At 45.4% G+C, this 21117-nt stretch overlaps 1 protein-coding gene across 1 annotated transcript; it reads left to right on the forward strand.

Annotated features, from left to right (window-relative positions):
• Positions 1-1565: 1565 nt before the first annotated feature.
• Rassf10 (Ras association domain family member 10) lies at positions 1566-4284 on the forward strand. The gene has a single exon (XM_034519300.2). The coding sequence runs from the start codon at positions 1842-1844 to the stop codon at positions 3366-3368; it is 1527 nt and encodes a 508-aa protein (XP_034375191.1). The 5' UTR covers positions 1566-1841; the 3' UTR covers positions 3369-4284.
• The last annotated feature ends 16833 nt before the right edge of the window (positions 4285-21117 follow it).

Below are 21117 nucleotides of genomic sequence, written 5' to 3' on the forward strand. Positions count from 1 at the left end.
CTAACTGCATGGCAATCCATTTTATAGCAGTTAAAAACTCATACCTCCTAGCTTTTTAACCTTTCAATAAAAACTTTTGCTATACACTTACCAGGACCTGACATTTAATCCTTATAGCAGTTACTTTTTAAATTATCACCACTTTACAGATAAGATTCAGAGGTATTACATATTTTTCCTAAGGCATGGTAAGTAAAAGTATCCAGTGTAAACCTCCAGTGTCTGACTATGCTTCTGATACATTTAAAAGCGTACGCATGGAATTAAGAACATTTCCTGACCTGGTCCTTTTAGCTTATCCTTGGCAGATTCTTCTTCATATAACTTTGTGGTGGCCCAGTGACTGCCATGCTCTCTTGATTCTTTTGAGTTTGCGCATCAGATTCCTTCTGCCTGCCAGGTACCCCATCTCTTAGACCTTTGGCAGTTCCGAACGGTTCTTTTTTTGTCTTGCCTCAGATGGTACCCTTGATGGGAAGCCTTTGCAGACTCTTGCAGACGGGGTCTAGGCTGGTGTGCAGCGTCCACGCATGATTTCTTACTGCATGGTGACTTCCCTAGTCAGAAACACAAGGCCCCATGTTGGAAATGTCTCTTGAGCTATGGTGAGCTGCTGGCAGGCCAGGAGGCTTGCTCATCATCACATCACTTGCACTGGACTTAGGGGACAGTGGGAACTCAGCAAATGTTCCAGGAAAGAGTCATTCAATGGACCAAAGCACTTTACAAGAAATAATGAGACATCCAAGGTCTTGAGGCAGGGGAGTGAGTGAGCTGTCAGATCCGGGCTTCCCAGAACAAGCTCAGGGCAAGCATTTCACTGAGAGGGCTTTAAGCTTCGATTTGAGTGGCTTTGAATTTCTTGTGTTCTGATACTTGATTCTCATCATTTCCAGACCACATTTAGATGCCAGGGAACAGCAGAAACAGTCACAGTAACTGCCTCAGTTTCCCCTTTGGAATCAGGACTGGTGATCAATTTAGCTTTGGCCCTGACTTTTCTGTCAAGAAGGCTGTGGGAAGTGGAGAGGCAAGGTAGGAACCTACAGAACCTATGGGGAATTGGGTACCACCTTTAGATCATTGCATATCTGATCATGGACCTCACTGTGGTTGAGGAAACCTGGAAGGTTTAGAGGCAGCGCTTACAAATCTGAGCTGGTCAAGTAGTGGATTGCAATGTCTCTTCTAGAAACTGTTGGGTGCCTCAGTTTCCCCGCCTGTGAAAAGTGCATAGAGGGTACAAGACCACGCACATCTGGGGACGCTGGAAAAGGAGGAAGTCAGGGTTAAGGTGTTTCCAACCAAGTCTAGACGCAAGGCAAGGAGTAGCCGAGCCCGGGGAGGCTCAGAGCTGATGCTTGGTGAGGTGCGGGCTCCAGGCCTTGTAGCAGAGAGGTCCCAGAGTCCTTCTTAGCTCTGAGTGGAGAAAACTGGGAATTGGACGCCAGTAACTCGAGCCAGGGGCAGACCCAGCGGCAGGGCTGGGAGGGGCGACTCTGGGCGCTGCGCCTGCGGTGCTCTGAGCGGCGGCTCAGGGCGCTGGGGGCGGGAAGAGGTGGAGCCAGGTGGGGAGGAGCAAAACCCGGAGGCCTCGGGCAAGGCGGGCAGAACCAGAGCCGCTGGAACCCGAGCCCCGGCGTGCAGCTTTGGGAGAGTCTGCCGTCCGAGACGAAAGCGGTCGCTGCCGGATTTCAGTACACAGTCCGGGAGAAAGGCTAGTGGAGCCGGAGACCCGGTCACGGATTCTACTTCAGTTCGGGAGCTGCCAGGTTGCCCGCGCTGTCCCTGCCGCCCTGATAGCACCTAGCCGGACTTGCTCCTCACGTCCCGGTTGCGCCATGGATCCTTCGGAGAAGAAGATATCGGTGTGGATCTGCCAGGAGGAGAAGCTGGTGTCTGGCCTCTCCCGCCGTACCACCTGCTCGGACGTGGTGCGGGTGCTTTTGGAGGACGGCTGCCGGCGGCGCTGCAGGCAGCGGCGGGGCCAGCGACGGGGGTTGACGGAGGACCCTTCCGGCCAGTTGGAGCTGCCGGAGCCCCCGGACGAAAACGACGAGGATGACGACGACGCGATGCCCCCGGGCATGCTATGTGGTCCCCCGCAGTGCTATTGCATCGTGGAGAAGTGGCGCGGATTTGAGCGCATCCTGCCCAACAAAACGCGGATCTTGCGCCTCTGGACTGCTTGGGGTGACGAGCAGGAGAATGTGCGCTTCGTGCTGGTGCGCAGCGAGGCGTCGCTGCCCAACGCCGGGCCGCGAAGCGCGGAGGCGCGGGTAGTGCTCAGCCGCGAGCGCCCCTGCTTGGCCCGGGGAACCCCGGCGCGGCCCAACCTGGCCTTGACCCAGGAGAAGCAGCGGCGGGTGGTACGTAAGGCCTTCCGCAAGCTGGCCAAGCTCAACCGGAGGCGCCAGCAGCAGCCGTCCTCACCTTGTTCGTCCACGTCGTCGTCCACCGCCTCGTCCTGCTCGTCGTCTCCTAGGACCCACGAGAGCGCGTCGGTAGAGCGCATGGAGACGCTGGTACATCTTGTGCTGTCGCAGGACCATACGATCCGCCAGCAGGTGCAGCGGCTCCGGGAGCTGGACCGCGAGATAGACCGCTACGAGGCCAAGGTGCACCTAGACCGCATGCGGAGGCACGGAGTCAACTACGTGCAGGATACCTATCTCGTGGGGGCTGGCATCGACCTGGACGGGCCAACTCCTGAAGAGGAGCAGGAGGATGCGACACTGGAGGAGAAGAGGACAGAGGCGGCGGCACCCCTGGACGGCGAGGCGCAGGCGGCAGCGCTGGAGGAGCTGGCCCGGCGTTGTGACGACCTGGTACGGCTACAGGAGGAGCGCGCCCAGCAGGAGGAGTTGCTGGAGCGCTTGTCCGCCGAGATCCAGGAGGAACTGAACCAGCGCTGGATGCAGCGGCGCAATGAGGAGCTGGCAGCTCGAGAAGAGTGCCCGGAGCCCGATGGCGGTCCGGAGGGCGAGCTGCTGCTGGAGCAGGAGCGGGTCAGGACGCAGCTCAGCACCAGCCTTTACATCGGGCTGAGGCTCAGCACGGACCTGGAGGCCGTCAAGGCGGACTTGGATTACAGCCAGCAGCAGAGGGACATTAAGGAGCGCGAGCTTCAAGGCCTTCTCCAGAGTTTGCGCACTTTTGAGCAGACGGTGGTGCATGATGGGGCTCTGGGTTCAGGCGGACCCTCTCGCGAACCTCAACCTCAGACCTGTGCAGAAATGTGGGTAGACCAGGCCCGGGGACTGGCTAAGAGTTGCCCCGGCAACGATGAGGACTCAGATACTGGGCTGAGCTCCATGCATAGCCAAGACTCAGACTCGGTGCCCCCAGTGTGCGAATCCCTTGTGTAGAAGTAGTACAAAGTGAGCTTAGACGCTTGCAGCATGCACTTGCTTGGCCTGCTCAGGGACATGAAGTGAGTTCTGGGGGTGAGCTCGGAGTTCCCACGGATGGGTCTAGAGAATGAGTGTGAAGGAGAGTCCTGAACAAGGAAGCCCTGAACTTCCTAAGCTTTAGAGGGAAAAGGAGTCAGGAGATGAGAACCCCTCCCTGTTTTTAAAAATACATTAGGTAAGTGACGAGGTCCAAGCCCATTTTCAAAACAAGAGAAAAGAAAAACATTACGGGACATTTTTACCACTCCTGAGTATGGGAAGGACCGATGACAGCTAGAATTGTGGTCTGAGGCATAAAGTGCTGCTAAAAGAAAACACTTGGATGGAAAGGAAATTCCTTGAATGTTAATTGTGACTGGAAACGTGTTCAAACTAGCCAAAGAGGACGCACCAGTGTTGGTCTCTGCCTTGCTTAACATCTTTGATAAAACCCATAGGCATCAAAGTCCTGGTTGTTTACATTTCTTCAGGTTCGGGAATTACCCATCTGCTAAATCATTTGCCTTTTATTTCTGTCAAAGGCCAAACTGCACTGAGATCTAAGGCTTCTCCCTACTAAATACATTGTGTTAAAGGCCCCCTACCTTCACCCCAAACATAGCACTTTTAGTTATAAAATCCTAGCATACACAATCCAGGGTAAAAATGTAATCTGGCTCTTTGGGGTGTGTTTCTGCAAAGGCAGAGTTGCTGTTCATTGGCTCAATTATAGTTTAAAAAGGGAAGTTGCAGAACGCAGTGCAGCCTACTTTGCTGTTTTCAAAGGACAGTCTGGTGTCAGCTACAACCTGGAAGCAAGGATCTTTGCATAGTGTTTAGCTGCTAAATACAGCTCCCTGATTAAAACCAACTATGTTCTTCATGAATTTTACCCAGACTCAAGTCTAACTTCAGTATCTTTGGTTGGAGATAAGGTTCTGGTTCAAGTAAACTGCAAGTGCCAATTAACTTCAAGTGCAAACAGCAGGGTTTACTAGCTAAGGCCCCAAGGTGGGGGGTGGGGTGGGGGAGCAATCTGATAGGCCACTGTGGGTAAACAAATAGATCAACCATAGCACAGAGCCATGTGCTATGAGAAAGCACATGAAACTGAGTTAAGAATTTAAGTTGCTCCTGCCTGGTCACATCCCTCTGCGTGTGGCAGTGGTGACATCGTCTCCAGTAGCTGGTGGTAGTGCTGGGGGGGGGGGGGGCCCGCAGTGTAATTGTTCCAGGTATTTCAATTTAAACTTATCAGTTGTAGTTAGCTGTTGGGCCAGTGAGCCTACTAGTTCATTTCCCTGTGGAGCCCAGTACTTTCTGAGGAATGTGGATCTAATCTGTCCAGAGGAAGTATTAACAATGGTGTGTGTGTGTGTTGCCAATGAGGTACAGAAGGCTGGTATCCACTGAACTAGTGAGGGGCTGGCTGCCATCCCCACAACGACATGCAAAGATAAGTTCAGAAGCTTGGGATTTGTAGCTGTTTCTTCCCTTCTGAGATCACCTGCCTTAGTGTCCCCAACGGGAGCATGTCCTCCTGAGCTCCTCAGTTCACTATTGGGATGTCCCCTTTTCATAGACTGTCCCCATACTGATGCTGCCGTGGAATAAAAACACACGAGACCATTCTCAAATATTCAAGTACAATCAAAGTGAAAAGGCAGTTTTCTTACGTGCTACTTTTTGAAAGCCTTTGTTTCCCATTTGGCATAGTTATGTGGCTGTTGCTTAGGTTCCTCTGATGCAGAAAACATCCACACACTCTTGGTCCTGTGGCATCATTCAAAAGAAGAAGGGGCCAAAAGAAACTCCTCCAAAAGAACCTCCCCGTTCCCCAGACGATCATTTGATTCGGTAAACACAAAGCTTAATGACAGCCTTCCTTTTGAGGCAGAGGTAAAATCCTCATTAGAGTGTGACAAATGCCACCTGTCTGAATGGTTTATGCTGGCAATGGGCTGACCTGGTGGTTTTTTAAATTATCATGCTTTTTTTTTTCTTCCCCCTAGGGTTGTAGGGGAGGTGGTTCTTGGACGTTTATTAACTCAGAAAGAACATAGAAGTTGGCAGAGCACGACTGCCTGGCCGAAAGGAGCTGTTTTCCTTTTGACTATTATTATTTTAAACTTTGATGGGTAGCTGACGTCAGCAAATATGCCCGAAACCCGCAAAGCAAACATGCCACATCACAGGAGGAGTGCCTGCGGGGATTTTGAGAACATTCCCTGTCTCTAACACATGAAGACATTACCCTGCTTAAAACTCTTCGGACAGCTGGAAGGCTTTGCTTATAACAAAAGATAGACTAGTCTTTTTTTCTTTCATTCCAATCAATTCTATTCCTAAGCGGTATTCTCTGTGTGAGTAGGAGAGAGGAGAGTTGGGGGCGGGAGGAGAGGCAGGGGTTGCTTTTGTGAAAAGTTCTTGTCACAGCTGTGTGTGTAGGCTTGAAGTCTCACTGATGAATGAGTGTGTTCCATTTTCCTGCATATGGATAGTTCCCGTGACACTAGAGGTGAGTCAACATTGCACACATTGTCCCTGGGAGAGGGACTCCTGCTCTCTGGTTGTTTTTAGGCCCTATGGAAATCCAGCACGCTTGTGAAGAGAGTGCCACAAGCTCCTTCCCAGCCAGCCCGCCCATCTTTCTTCTGGAATTAGAATGATCCACTGTGTGTTCCAATTCATCATATTCAGGGTGCTCTCCCAGACCCAGCATCCCATGTGGCCTTACTATGTTTACTTCCCTCTTTAAAATATGGTTATTAGGCCCACGAGACGATGGCTTAGTGGGTAAAAGGTGCTGGACACCAAGCCGGACAGGAGTTTGATCCTCAGGTCATACATGGTGGAAGGAGAGAACTGACCGCTGCAAATTGTCCCCTGACCTCCTCAGAGGTGACTGGGCACACACAAACACACACATGCACATTCAAGCTAGAGCGTGCATGTGTGTGTACACACACACATAGACACACACACACTTTTTTTTTAAAAAAAGAATGGTTATTATTTTTATTAATAGTTTCATCTTTAGAAAAGCTGCACAGCACAGTCTTGAGGAAAGACTTGGAAGCACCATGACTTTCGGAAAGAAAGAAGAGCCATATTCAGGTTCTTACCACAAAAAGCCTGTCCCTGCCAAAATTCGCCAAAGTTCCCTTCAGGGCTTTTTGTGCATTTTGAAATTTTCCTATTTTGCTCTATTATTTGCACATAACTTTGATAAGACTGCATGCATGCTTTGGCCCCACACTATGGACAACCACTCTTGAGCTTCATAGTTTCTGTGACAGCTCACGTTATTAACCCACATTCTCACTATTGTAACATAGCTGTGCTAAGCTCCTTTACAAGTGCATCTGCTCTGGGGGCTCCCCTCCTGCTCCCCCCAAAAGACTCCCAGGAAGAGAATTCTTACCCTAAAGAGTGGACACATTTATAAGCTTCATGTGTATTTGCCACAATGCTTTTCCAACAATTTATTCTAATTAAAGTAAGCTATGTATAAAAATACCCACTTTATCCTAGAAGTCATTAGATATTGGTTTTTGTTTGTTTGTTAAAAAATAGTTTCATCAAAATGTATTAATTCATATAGCCTCAAAATCAGGGCTGAGCATCATCATCCTAAGATATCTTTGTAACAGGCTGGGTCAGGTGGTAGAGGTGTTCAGTCGTCTGAGGTGCAACTTGGTGATAGAGCTCTCTTGTAAATGTGCTTTAAAACCACCACAGCAAGGACACACGCCTTTACTTATAAGAATTAGGATGACATGGCAGGGCCTAGGGGTGTAACTCACTTGGTAGAGTTGCCTAGCAGGTAGGAGCCCTGGGATTAATCCTCAGCAGTATGTAAAACCAGGCATAGTGGCTTGTAACTATTATCCCAACATTTAACAGGTGAAGGAGGAGGAGGGTCAAAGGTCCAAAGTCATACAGTGAGTTTGAGGCCAGCTTGGGCTACATGAGACGCCCGTCTTTAAAAAGAAAGGAAGGGGGGGTGAGGAGGAGGAGGGGGAAGAGGAGAAAGAGGAGGGAATGGGGAGGAGGATGAAGAGGAGGAAGAAGAGAGCATAGTGTTCCGTTCATTTTCTTCTTTCTTCTCTGGGCAGACTTACCCACTAGCAATCTTGTCTCCCATCCAAACTGGCCAATGATGTGAGAGTAGGAGGGGCCAAGGCTCTGTAGGAGCAAGACAAAGGAGATAACAGAAGAACCGGAGTTATAAAAACAAATAGTTATCTTTTTCATCTGAGTCTAGCGGAACAGTGATTCTTGGAAGATGATGTCATGAATACATTGTGTTTCTCTTTACAAACCTTTACTGAAAAATTAAATGTAAACACAATAAACACACAGGCCAAGCTGCTAATTAGCAGCTGCTAACAGTTTGTAAAACTGGGGTTTTCGCTCTACCACCTGGGCTCAGTTCTAAATTCTTGTTAATTTAAAATTTTAGTTTCCATGTATTATTCAGTTCTTAGACTATCCCCCCCCCCCTTTTTAACATTTACGTATTGTTTATTTGGGGAGGGGCACACACCACACTACGTATGGAAAGCCGAGGACAGTTTGTGGGAGTCTGTTCTCTTCTTGCTATGTGGGTTCTGGTGGTAGTCAGGTTGCTGAGCTTGGCAGTATCTTTACTCACCCAGACATCTTGCCAGCCCATCCCTAAATTTTTGAAAAGGGAAGTGAAGTCTCCAGTGTGGAAATGTTTGCCCAAGGTACTTCCTTAGAGGAAGGACAGAGGGTAGATATGGAAGCCTCTGTTGTCTGAATTTTTCCAATAGACTACATTATAGGACAACATGTATTTTTCCCTGTGAGGTGGGCCTTTTGAATCTCCATCTTTTACAAAGAGACAAAGTTTGTCTTTCTGATCAGTAGCTGACCGTGAGTGTTGGGCATGGCGGTGGCATTCACCTTTTATCCCAGCACTTGGGAGGCAGAGGCAGGTGGATCTCTGTGAGTTTGAGGCCAGTCTGGTCTACAGAGTGAATTTCAGGACATGTGGAAACCCCATCTCTAACACACACACACACACACACACACACAAAGCTGACAGGAGATTCCAGCCCAAGCCTGACCTCATAGCCAGCACCCTGCTTGCACACACACCAGACACCTGCACAGAGAGCTTGGCAAACCTATGAGAGAGCTGTCAAAGGCTCTAGTGTTGGAAAGGCTTAGCCATTAGCAAGATCTTGTTTCCCTCAGAGAGGAGGAACCATCTCTTCCATATCCCAGAGCTAGTGATTATCTGTAGGTAAAAAGTTAGCACAAGACAGAGGTGAGACATTCCCAGGAAATATTTGAGTGGCTAGGAAAATTAGAGAGGACGGGCACTTGGCAGCCACAGGCATGTGGATCTCTGTGAGTTCATGCCCAGCCAAAGCTATGTAGACCTTGTCTCAAAAACAAAAAAAACAACAACAAAAAAAAAAAAAAAAAAAAAAAAACAAAAAAACAGAAGAAGAGGAGGACGAGGAGGGGGAGGGATGGAGAGAGAGAGAGAGAGAGAGAGAGAGAGAGAGAGAGAGAGAGAGAGAGAGAGAGCAAGAGAGAGAGAGAGCAAGAGCGCCAGGTACATGAAGTTCTTGGTGGTGACAACCCAAGCTGTCAGAGCAGTCCCTAGCTTTTTAATTTTATTGACAGGGTCTCATGTAGCTCAGCCCAGCTTTGAACTCTCTATGTGGTCAAGAGTGACTTTGAACTTTTGACTTCCTGACTTCCAGATGAGTACTGGAAGTTCAGGCATGCAAAACGATGCAAGTTTATGTGATGCTAGGGAAAGAACCCAGGGCCTCCTGCATGCTAGGCAAGCACTCTACCAACTGAGCCACATCCCAGTCCACCTAGCACTTTTAACTGAATCTTTTCTGGTGAGCCATTCCATACAAGAATCTTAGGGAAGAGACAAGGGTGAGAGTTACTGTGCCTCCCTGTTCCCATGCATTTAAACCTGTGTATCTGGGTTAAGGACATCCTTGGCCACATGGCCTCCCTCTGTGGAATAAGACCTAAAGCCCACTGTCCCATCCTCTGCCTTTTTATCTATTCCTTTGTAAATCATTTAACACTTATAGGATGTCCCCAGAGCATCTAGGATGACATCTGCATTTCTTAGCTGGATTGGAGTTGTTGGTCTTCCATCTATCAGCCCTTTTCTCAGGCCAACATGACCCTCAGTAAAAACTGCAGAATTGAGTCCACTCTACTTCATTAAGATCACATTTCAACTCCTGAAGATACTTAATGGCGTTCTTGTATCTTATTTGACTTCACAGCATATTCCCTGTGCTAGTTGGCATTCTATTACTGTAACAAAATACTTTGAGAAATCGACTTAAAAAGACAAAAGGTATTCTGGAGGTTTTGGAGTTTTGGAGGTTTCAATCCATGATCAGTGTTGGACCTGTATGGAGAAAGCACATTGTGTCAGGGAGGTCATGATGGAACAAACTTCATTCTCGTGGCCAGGAAGTAAAAAGAAAAAGCAATAGGAAATGGCCAGCATCCTACAACCTCTTTGAGGACATTCTCCTCATGACTCAAAACTTTCCATTTGATCTACCCTTGTAAGTTTCCTCAGCATCCTAATAGCAATATGATGGGCCCCAGAGGCTTTTGGGGGTCACTGCAGATCTGAATTACAGCATTGCCATCTCAGATGGTTAATCTCAACCATCAGATTGAAGGCTCTAGGCCAGTGATTTACCTTCCTACCACTGAGACCCTTTAATATAATTCCTAATGTTGTGGTGACCTCCAACCATAAAGTTATTTTCATTGATACTTCATAAGTGTAATTTTGCTACTGTTATGAATCATAAAGTAAACATCTGTGCTTTTCGGTGGTCTTAGGTGGCCCCTGTGAAAGTGTCATTTGATCCCCCTAAAGGAGTCTCAACCCACAGGTTGAGAACTGCTGCTTTAGATTCTAGAGTCTAGAATTGCCTTCTAGAGAAGCCCTCTGGGCATGCCTCTGAGGGGTTATCTTTACTAGACTAGTAATCAAGATGGGAGTCCATCCCAGAGAGGATAGCACCGATCCCTAGGCTGGGACCCTGCACTGTATAAAAAGGAGCAAGTGATCTGGGCACAAGCACTCATCAGCCCCTGCTTCTCGATGGCAGATGCCTCTGTGGCCCAGAATGAGCCCCTTCTCCTTTCTCTGCCAGGGTATTTTAATTACAGCAACAGGAAAAGAAACTAAAGAACCATGGCAACATTATTAATCTTTTAATCTGTAAACAGCCTTTCTATCTGTCTATCCATCCCCTATCCATCTATCCACCCATCCATCTATCCATCCATCTACCCATCTATCCATCTATGTTGTCTTTAGTTTATTGCAGCAATTGTATAGTTTTCTGTTTCCAAAGTTTTACCTCTGCTAAAATCATTACTAATTATTTTATTTAAATTTCTTTTATTCCAGATGTTATAGTAAATGGAACTGTTTTCTTACTTTTCTTTCTGGGATGTTCATTGTTAGTGAAAAGAATGTCTGTTGGCTTTTATTTACTGAAACTTTGCTAATCTTATTGGTTAGCCCTGCTAATGTGTCTGCATAGGCATGTGATCTTCATGATAGTCTGTGTCAGAATGTGCCATTTGCAAGAAGAGGTATTGTTTCAGATTTGAACTATTTTTATTTCAACTTCTTGACTATTTTCTTGCCATTTATATATGTATCTCTCTATATATCATGTATTTATATGTATTGTGCACATATATACATACATACATACACACATATATGTGTGTACACACACACACATACACACACACACACACACACACACACACACACACACACATATATATATATATATATATATATATATTCCTAGATATATAAGTATAACCTGCTCAGTATAAAATGTTGCTTGTATGTATGTTTTCAGGGATGACCATTTGATGTTGGATAACCAATTAGTGTGCTCTTTCCCAGAAGGACTTTCTCCTGCTCTCAGCATTCCTTAGCTGCCTGTAATTCTTTATGTAGGGTTGACCCCTTCTTGGTTTCTCCCTCCCATTATCACTGTCCTTTAAAAAGTATTTGTTTTTATGTATGCATCTCTGTGTGTTTATAGGCACATGTGTGCAGGCACTCATGAAGGCCAGAAGAGAGTGTTTGGATCCCCTGGAGCAAGAGTTGTAAGCCATGGTGATATGCCTGCTGTGGGTGCTGGGAACTAAACTCAGGTCTTCTGGAAGAGCTCCTAACCACTGAGTATTTCTCCAGTTGCTTCCCCACCCCATCCCCACTTTCCTAGTCTTTATATCTCTCATGCTTGCTTTCATCTTTGTTGTCTTCTGCTTTGAGCTTAGCTTAAGGTAGACAGTTAAGAGGCCAATCTAAGACCTTTTTGTCCCAACATGTGTTTAGTGCTATGAATGTTACTCTTAGGGCAGCTTTAGCTACATCCCAGTTGCTTTGATACTCAGTATTTGTTTCATTTCCACTGTGATAAAATACCCTGATGAGAAGCAGCATAGGGGAGAAAGAATTTATTTCAACTTATAATACAAGATTACATCCCACCATTATGGGGAAATCACGGTAGGAGCTCCAAACAGCTGCTCACACCATATCCACAGTTGAGAGCAGAGGCAGAATGAATGCACACATGCTTATTTATTTGCCTGTTTGTGGTTTAGCTTGATTTCCCCACTCACACAGTCTCTAGGGCCCTGTTGGTGACAGAGTTTTGTTTTCATCTGTTTCAAGGATTCTTAACTTCACCTGTGATTTCTTCTTTGATGCATTCATTAGGAATTTGCTCTTTAATCTCTACATATTTGTGAATTTTCTAGTTTTCTTTCTGCTATTTTTGTCTGTTCTATTGTGGTAAAAAAGACAGTTTTCTTTTAAATATGTATGTGTATATACAGGTGCTCCTATGGGCCAAGAGTGTCAGATCCCCTTGGAGCTGAGTTATAGGCAGTTGCAAGCTGCCTGATATAGGTGTTGGGAATTGAACTCATGTCCTCTGGATGAGCAGTACATGCTCTTAACCACTGAACCATATCTCCAATCCCCGACAGGTTCTTTTTTTAAAAAAAATGAAATGTTTTTAATTTCCTTAAATGTATTATGTATATTGGAGAATTTTCCATGTGCAGTTGAGAAAATGTATACTAGACTCTTGGTGGGAATGACATTCTGTTTGTTTCTCCTGGGTATCATTGGTCTAGGCCATGGTTCAAGGGCCCATGTCCTTTCTCTCATTGTTCTATCTGAAAAAAAGTCTGTAAACATTCCTGCTGTAACTATAGAGCTATTGTAGAGTTTTCCTTCTCTTATTTTGCTGACATTTGCTTCACTCTTTGGGGTTCTAATACTTGGTAAATATTTGTTTATAATTGCTATGACTCTAGGGTGAATTGATCTTCTTATTGATATTTGACACCCTTCTTTTTTTTGCAACAGATGGTGACTTAAGGTCCATATTGTTTGGTATTTACAAGGCTACCCCAGATTTTGTTTGATTGCTATTTATATGCAATATATTTTTCTATTATTTCACATTTAGCATATTTTTGTGTTTGAATCTAAAATGAGCCTTTCCCCCCTTTATTTGTTGTGAAACCATTCCCATGTATTCATTTATCTAATTGTTTATATGAAGTTTGGGTTTCACTAGGTTGCCCCTGCCTTGACTATCTGTTCTTGAATATCTAAGTTCAGATGAATTTCCCACCTCAGTCTCTCAAATAACTGGAACTATATAACCAGGTCACTATTTCTGGATAAGGACTTTCTAAAATCACTGACTTTAATCCAGGCAAAGTAGCACACTCCTGTCATCCCAGGACCTTTAGGCCAGAAATATGAGGGTCAGGAGTTCCAGCCTAACGTGGTGTGCTCACTAGTTTTATGTTAACTTGACACAAGCTAGAGTCATCTGAGAGGAAGGAACCTTAGTTAAGAAAATACCTCCATAGGTTTGGGCTGCAGGCAAGCCTATAAAGCCTTTCGTAATTAGTGATTGAGCTGGGAGGCCAGACAATTGGTGGTGCTATCCCTGGGATGATGGTCCTGGGTTCTATAAGAAATCAGGCTGAGCAAGCTGTGGGGAGCAAGCCAGTAAGCAGCACCCCTTGGCCTCTGCATCAGCTCCTGCCTCCAGGTTCTTGCCCTGTGTGAGTTCCTGCTCTCATTGCTTTTGGTGATGGATTACTATATGGAACTGGGAGTGAGACAAACCCTTTCCTCTCCAAATTGCTTTTGATTGTGGTGTTTCATTGTAGCAGTAGTAACTCAAACTAAGACACCTGGGCTACATAGAAAGATCCTAATAAAAAAAATAATAATAATAATTTGCCTTTTTAAAATAATTTGTAAACCAGAACTATGTTGTGGGTAGTTTTTATTATTTACTTTTCTTCCTGCTTGTAGACCTAGACCTTGCTTTATTTGTCTCTTTGCATGCCCCATAATTTGTTGTTGTTGAAAACTGGACATTATAAACAGTACAACATGCCAACTCTGGACATCAGAGTCTTTGTTGCTGTCTTTGATAGTTTCCTTTGGTTTGCAACTCCTGCTTGTTTGGTTAGTAACTTTCTTGAATTGATTCTGTAAAGTGTCTTGTGGCCACAGAAGTCTGCATAGGTAGGCTAGTGGTTGTTATTGATTGGACAGAGTTCCTTAAATGCTAATTCATCTCTCAGCCATCCTCAGGGGCTCTGTGTGAGTCAGGCTAAATCTTCACCTTAGGGGTGGTTTGGGTGAACTTCACTTTCCCCTGGCTCAGAGCCTGGAGTCCATTCAGAGCCTAGTGCTTACTGCTCTCTTATGTCAGCTGCACTCCTTATTCAGGATGAGACTGGCTAGATTCCTAGAAAAGTGCCAGAGCCCCCAAAGCCTCTGTGGGCATTTTATTCACTAACTTTTCCTTTTAACTTTGTGTGTGTGTGTGTGTGTGTGTGTGTGTGTGTGTGTGTGTGTGTGTGTGTGTGAGAGAGAGAGAGAGAGAGAGAGAGAGAGAGAGAGAGAGAGAGAGAGACAGACTCTTGCTTTTCTGCTATAATCTCTGCTTCAAGCAGTTGTGATGTTGAACAATTATCTGTAACTGTTGTTGACCAACACCTGCAGGGGAAAGGGGCTGGATGAAATAAAAACCAACTAGACAGGTCAAAGGATGGTGACAGTCAGAGAAGTCCATCTGGTCCCCATTGTAATTGCTTACAGAGCTGCTGCTTTGCCCTGTGATTGCAGGGCTGCCTGTTTGCTCTGTGATTGCAGGGCTGCTGCTTTGCACTGTAACGAGGACGGGGGTGTGGGGGTGTTCTTGTGATTCTGGGGCTACTGGTTTTCAAGACTTCTGTGGAGCTGGGGGAGGGGATGGGAATAGTGTAGGCACAAGCACCAGAGAGCACAGGTGTGCTGGATCTTCTCATTCAATTAGTTCCTCTTTCTTTTCTCCCTCCCTCTCCTTCCTTCCCTCCCTCCTTCCCCCCCTCTCTTCTTCCCTCCCTTCCTCTCTCCCTTCCCTCCCTTCCTTTACTCCTTCCCAGCCTTCCTTTCTCTGTCCCTTTCTTTTGATACAGGGTCTCATTACATAGGCCCAGACTGACTTCAAACTTGTCAAGTTTGAAGACCCCCTGCCCAGGTTCTGGGGTTACAGGTCTCTTTGGGTTGTTGGGTTTTTGGAATCTGCAAAATTCTGGGAGATGTCTTGTTTTTACTGACAAGTGGCATTTCAGAGGTTCTCACTGTGCCCCCTCTGCCACTACACTAAACAGGATGTTTTCTGTTTTCCCTGTCATAGGATGGATAGAATTTTCTTTGGGCAATTTGAAAGCAGTGTCTTTAATTTACCTCTTCTGTTTCTCCAAACTTACTAAGAACCATACTTACATTTCTTCTGTCTGACCAATTTAGAAACTTATCAAGCCTGTGTTTGCCCTTAAGCAAGAGAAGATGGGCTAACAACCCGCTCCCTTGTCCCTGGTTTCTATTTTTTCATAATGGTATCATTCTCAATTATAATACTAGAAAGCTGTCCTTAGCTGGTAATAGCCTCTATCAGTATATTTTATTGGGACTATATGAAGGTATACATTACCTTGAACAAAGCGATAACTTCATGTTTGCTGAGATATTCAAGTCAAAAATAAGATAACAAGGCTGAGACGGTGGCTTCATGGACATGTGTGCATGCAAGTATGAGGATTTGAGGTCAAATTCCCAGGACCCACACAAGCTGGATGTGGTAGTGCACACCTGTGATCCCAGTGCTCTTACAGGGAGCTGTAAGATAGGAATGTAGGGGGTTGGTCTGGTGTTGCTTGTATTCAAATGCTAAATTCTGCACCCTAAGATCTGGTTGCTGCAAAAAGAACAGACTCTCAGTATACCAGCCTTTGTTGTATAAACCTTGCTCCCCAATTTAAAACTATTGGTTAAATTGAACTGGCAATAGCCAGTTACTGGGGTGGGGGAGGGATAGAGATGGATGGACTTTGAGTTATCATGCAAGGGTCACAGATGGGGACCATGAAAAGGAGAAAGGAGAGAGGGGGAGAAGAAGCCAGAAGAAGAAGAAGACAGAGAAACAGGAGGTCTCCATTACTCATGATGAGACCAGCAGCATGTACCAGAGTGAGATGCCTCACCAGACTACTGGAGCAGAAATAACCCAGAGAATTTCAAACAGCAAGTATTTGGGGAACACATTTGGGGTAGTAGCCAGAGTAGCTTTAGAGATTTAGATTAGGGGTGATTCTCCAGTAATTGTGCAGAGCCTAATGAATAAGTCTCGTAGTTTGAGACTCATTCATTTGAAGCAAGACAGGGCTTAAGTTTAATTCACAATATTTTACACTGGTGCCAAAAATGTTGTAGTAAATATTATTCTGTTTTTCCCCCGACTTAGACCATATAGTTCCCAAGTAAAACACACAAAACCTCTAGATTATAATAAGCCTTAAAGCATTAGAGCTGGGTGAATATCAGTCCTCTAAGCTATTTTGTCTACTTTCCCTTCTTGCCAGGTTGTGCCTGGGCTGCTCCTACTCCAACAGGCCAGCCCTCATGGCCACACTCTCACCATCCACCTCCTCCATGGCAACTTCTTTCACTCTCCACATGGTCCCTTCCTGAGACCCCAAATCCAGGAACCTTCATTCTGCCCAGCTTCTTCTGCCCAGCCCAGGCTGTAGCCATCTTTATTAACCAATCAGGGATAAGATAACGTGGAGGCAAAGTTTACACAGAATCATTTGATGTCATGAGGATATCCTCATGAGGACAACTAGATCTTGGGGGCCAGTACTTACCATTTGAATACATAGCAGTACCAAACCAACCCCCTACATAGGAGAATTTCTGGAAGCTCCCAGGTAAGCTAGCTTAGAGGAGGCAGCAGCACACAAAAGACTCGGCCTCAAAAAGCTGGAAAATGAAGGCTGACACGTAAAGTTGTCCTCTTGACTTTGCAAGCATACTGTGATACATGCATGAACACACACAGACACAAACACACATGTGCGCGCACACACACATGCACACACATAAATGTAATTTAAATTTTTTAAGATTATTTAATTGGTTATTTAAAGATTATTTTATTTATTTATTTAATGGTTTGGGACTTACTTATTTATTATTCACTCATGTATTTATTGAGACAGTGTCACTGTGTAGCTCTGGCTGTCCTGGAACTTAATGTGTAGAACATGCTGGTTGCAAGGCTTACTTCACACTTAAATATCCATCTGCCTCTGTCTCCCAAGTGCTGAAATTAAGGTATGCATCACCATGTCTGGCCTGGTACTGGGATTTTAAAATACTTTCAAAACAAGAACTCCACTTTGAAGAGCCTCTCAGAACATTTGCACGCGTACGAGTACGTGTACGAGGCTCATTGAGACACTGTGTGTCACAGAGAAAGCTGAGAGGTCACCTCAGTGGGAAACGGCTTCTGCAGACCACTATAGTCATGCTCTTCTCATTGTATGGTTTCTGAGATCACACAGGTCTGCACTGTGAACATGGAGAACATTTCTACTATGGCGATGAGCAAGAACACAAGCTGGTGGACGTGGTATAAATCCACTCCTGATTTCCTAAACTCTACAAATAATACATTTTTTTAGCTTTGTTCTCTGAGAAAGCCCGAAATCAAAGCTTGTACACCAGTTCCCAGCACCCGTCACATACCTACACTGTGGTACCTAAGTGTCATTTTCTATGACAAGGGAAAAGGGCCCTGAATCTGACCTATGCAGAACCTGTCTTAGTCAGGGTTTTACTGCTGTGAACAGACACCATTGACCAAGGCAACTCTTGTAAGGACAACATTTAATTGGGGCTGGCTTACAAGTTCAGAGGTTCAGTCCATTATAATCAAGGTGAGATTGTGGCAGCATCCAGGCAGGCATGGTGCAGGAGGAGCTGAGAGTTCTACATCATTATCTGAAGGCTGTTAGCAGAATACTGGCTTCTAGGAAGCTATGATGAGGGTCTTAAAGCCCACACCCACAGTGACACACCTACTCCAACAAGGCCACACCTCCAAATAGTGTCACTCCCTGGACCAAGCATATTCAAACCATGACAGAACCTAAGGCACAAAGGGGCTGAGGTGGGCCCCTGCATCCTAGCTGCTAGAAAGCTAGGAAACTTACAACTTTGTGTTTTGCAAGGTTAGGATGCTTGTTGCCAATGAGGAGACCTGAGTTTGATTCCTGGAGTCCACATGGATGGTGAGAATCGGCTCATGTCAGTGTTCCTCTGACTGTCACATACTCATCTCAGCACCTGAGCTCTCTTACCCCTCAACACAGAATAAATAATTGTAAAACAAAACTATATGTATGCCTACAGAACTTGGGGTCAACCTAAGGGGCTACTGATGGTTCAAAGTGAGAAAAAATGATCATGACAACTGTAATGGAGTCATCCTGAAATATAAAAACGCAAAGCTTCCAAATGACCCGAAGAAAGAAAAGAAATTAGCTTCTTAATTACCTTTGGGGGTTGCTAGGATACCAAGTTGTTTTTCTCGACATCAATAATAAAAAGAACATTTATTCTGCCTTTCCTGAACACACTGTGTTTCTAAGTCATCAAACAGTTGATAAGGATAAGTTCTTTTCACTAGAATTTCAGCCTGTAGTGGGGGAAGGGGGTGGGAGTGGGAGTGGGCTAGATGTCCTTTGTGTGGCCACATGATTGTCAAGGAGAACAACTGGTGTCAGGGAGACATTGAGCTGCAGTGTCAGCATGTGCCACTGAGACCCAGGCCTCTCTGGGATCACTGTATCTCCTGGTCTGATAACTTGGGGGAGTACTGGACCCTGCTTGACAAATGTTCTTCTCATATGGTGCATTTATAGCCAATGATGAGTGTGGTTCTGCTGAAGAAGAGGAGTCTGGCAACAGAGGAACATGTGGGGCATGATTTTCAACACACAATTAGCCAAATTCATGTTTTGAGAGGCTCTACAGGACAAAACGCCTACAAGAAGGAAAAGGGATTTAACTATTATAGCTAGGCTAGATTAAAAGAGATTGTGATGTCCTGGGTCCATCACACTTGATGTTTGTAAATACAACTTTAAAGAGAGGAGAGCATGTCCACAACCCTCTTTAGAAAAGTGTCTTTATAAAAGCCATTACATAAAATTAAGGTCACTAGGGAAGATGACCTTGACAACATACCTAGTGCCCTTATAAAAGGGGACTTTGAATTGGAGACAGATGCCAGAGGAAGAAGGTATGAAAATATCCAGGACCAGATCACTGCATCTTCCAGAGACATTGAGGCCAACCAGTCAACCCCAGATGGTGGGACAGAGTTGTCGGAGAGCCACCATTTACCCTTGAACTTGACAGTTTCTTTCCAGATGTTTGACACTATCTTATTTGTGGTACTCAGTTAACAGCCCTTAGGGACTAACAGACTGAGGAAGAAGATAGCTTTTCTGCCTTGTATAGGTTTCCAGGGTTGGGGAAGTTTCCATGCTATGACCTAGCCTGTGAGTCAGAAGTCAGGTAGGCACTGATAAGGACTAATTATAGCCAAGACCACCTTTGGGCAGTGAGGGGTAGGGGACTGTAGGTCCTGGGAGAAGGGGAGGAAGATTGCAGCAAGATTATATCAGATGCTACATGGCAACTTTCTATGTGGAGAGAGAGAGAGAGAGAGAGAGAGAGAGAGAGAGAGAGAGAGAGAGAGAGAGAGAGTACGAGGGCATGGCTTGAGTTTGAGGAGAGCAGTGGCTGAAGTGGCTGTAATCTGAAGGACAGTACTTTCAGTGTAGTGAGGTAACAGGGGTGCGTCAGGAAGTTTATTTGACAGCTACTCTGCCTCACACCACGGGTTGTTTGTTCTGCTATCATAGTTGATATTTGATGGTTTACAGAATCTAAAATAACCTAGGAGACAAACCTCTGGGCACATCTGAGAGGGGGTATCTAGATTATATTAATTAATATTCAAGGGTCTATCCTCTACGTGGGTAGCATCATCCTATGGGTGGGGTCCTGGACTAGATAGAAAGTAGAAGGCAAGGTGAGCACCAGCATCCATCACTCTGATTCAGCCTGTGGATGCAGTGTGAATGGCTGCCTCCTACTCCTGCTGCCATGCCTACCTGTCATGCTGGCTGTACTTGGATCTGAGAGCTGATAAACCCTTCCTCCTTTAAGTTGCCTTTGTCAAGTGTGTTGTCATAGCAACGGAACAAGTAACGAAGGCATGCACTCTTTGGGGGATATAGTAGGAAACAAAACAAAGCCAGGACAATGTTCTCTGTGTGTCATGGCTGGGCTAGAGTTCTAGTCACTACACTGTCCATGAGCACACAGTAGGTATTCTCAAAGCACACAGTAGGCATTCTTGGAGCTGCCACTATGGTCTCAGTGAAGGGAAGAATGAAGAGCCACCGGCAGAATAACAGGCTATAAATTTATATATATACATAAAGCGTCTATCTGGGAAACTTCAATGAGGAGTAAGCAGAAAAGTTGCCAGGAAAGGATAAGGGAAGAAGATTACAAAGTGCAAAAGCAGCTGAAATGCTTTCAAGTGATTCGTAATCAGTCGCATCTATTCTAATGACCACCAATTAAGCTGTCTCCTGCCGGCTCTCTGAGAGAATGCACTTGCCCCAACAGGCCAGATGAAGCAGCCTTCCAACACCTTCACTGCAGTGCCTGGCAGGGATGGTAATTGCTGAGAGAGAGCAGACTGCATGTATTTTTGTTGTTGTTGTTGTTCCAGATCCTCTTTTCTCTGGAGAAATTTTCACACATTTCTTGGAACATAGGTATGTAAAATAGGCATGTGAATCAAACATCTACTGATGATAAACCATTAGAAAATCTTTTAAAATCGTTCTTTGATGTGTATATATAATTTTGCCATTGATTAAAGATAAAGGTAAATTTGTATGCTAATGTAATGGATAAGCTGGTTTATTTTTACATAAAGAAATCTTTGAGTAGGGTGTGGTGGCACATGCCTTTAATCCCATCATTTAGGAGGCAGAGGTAGGTGGAATCACTGTGAGTTCAAGGCCAGCCTGGTCTGCGGATTGAGCTCCAGGACAGCCAGGGCTATAGAGAGAGGCCATGTTTCAAGAAAAAAAAGGAAAAAGAGAGAAAGAAAGGAAAGAAGGAAGGAGGGAGGGAGGAAGGGGGAGAGAGGGGAGAGGAGAGAGGGGAGAGAGAGAGAGAGTATTAAATCATTAGATT

The sequence above is a fragment of the Arvicanthis niloticus genome, chromosome 1 (assembly GCF_011762505.2).
Source record: "Arvicanthis niloticus isolate mArvNil1 chromosome 1, mArvNil1.pat.X, whole genome shotgun sequence".
Taxonomy (NCBI): domain Eukaryota; kingdom Metazoa; phylum Chordata; class Mammalia; order Rodentia; family Muridae; genus Arvicanthis; species Arvicanthis niloticus.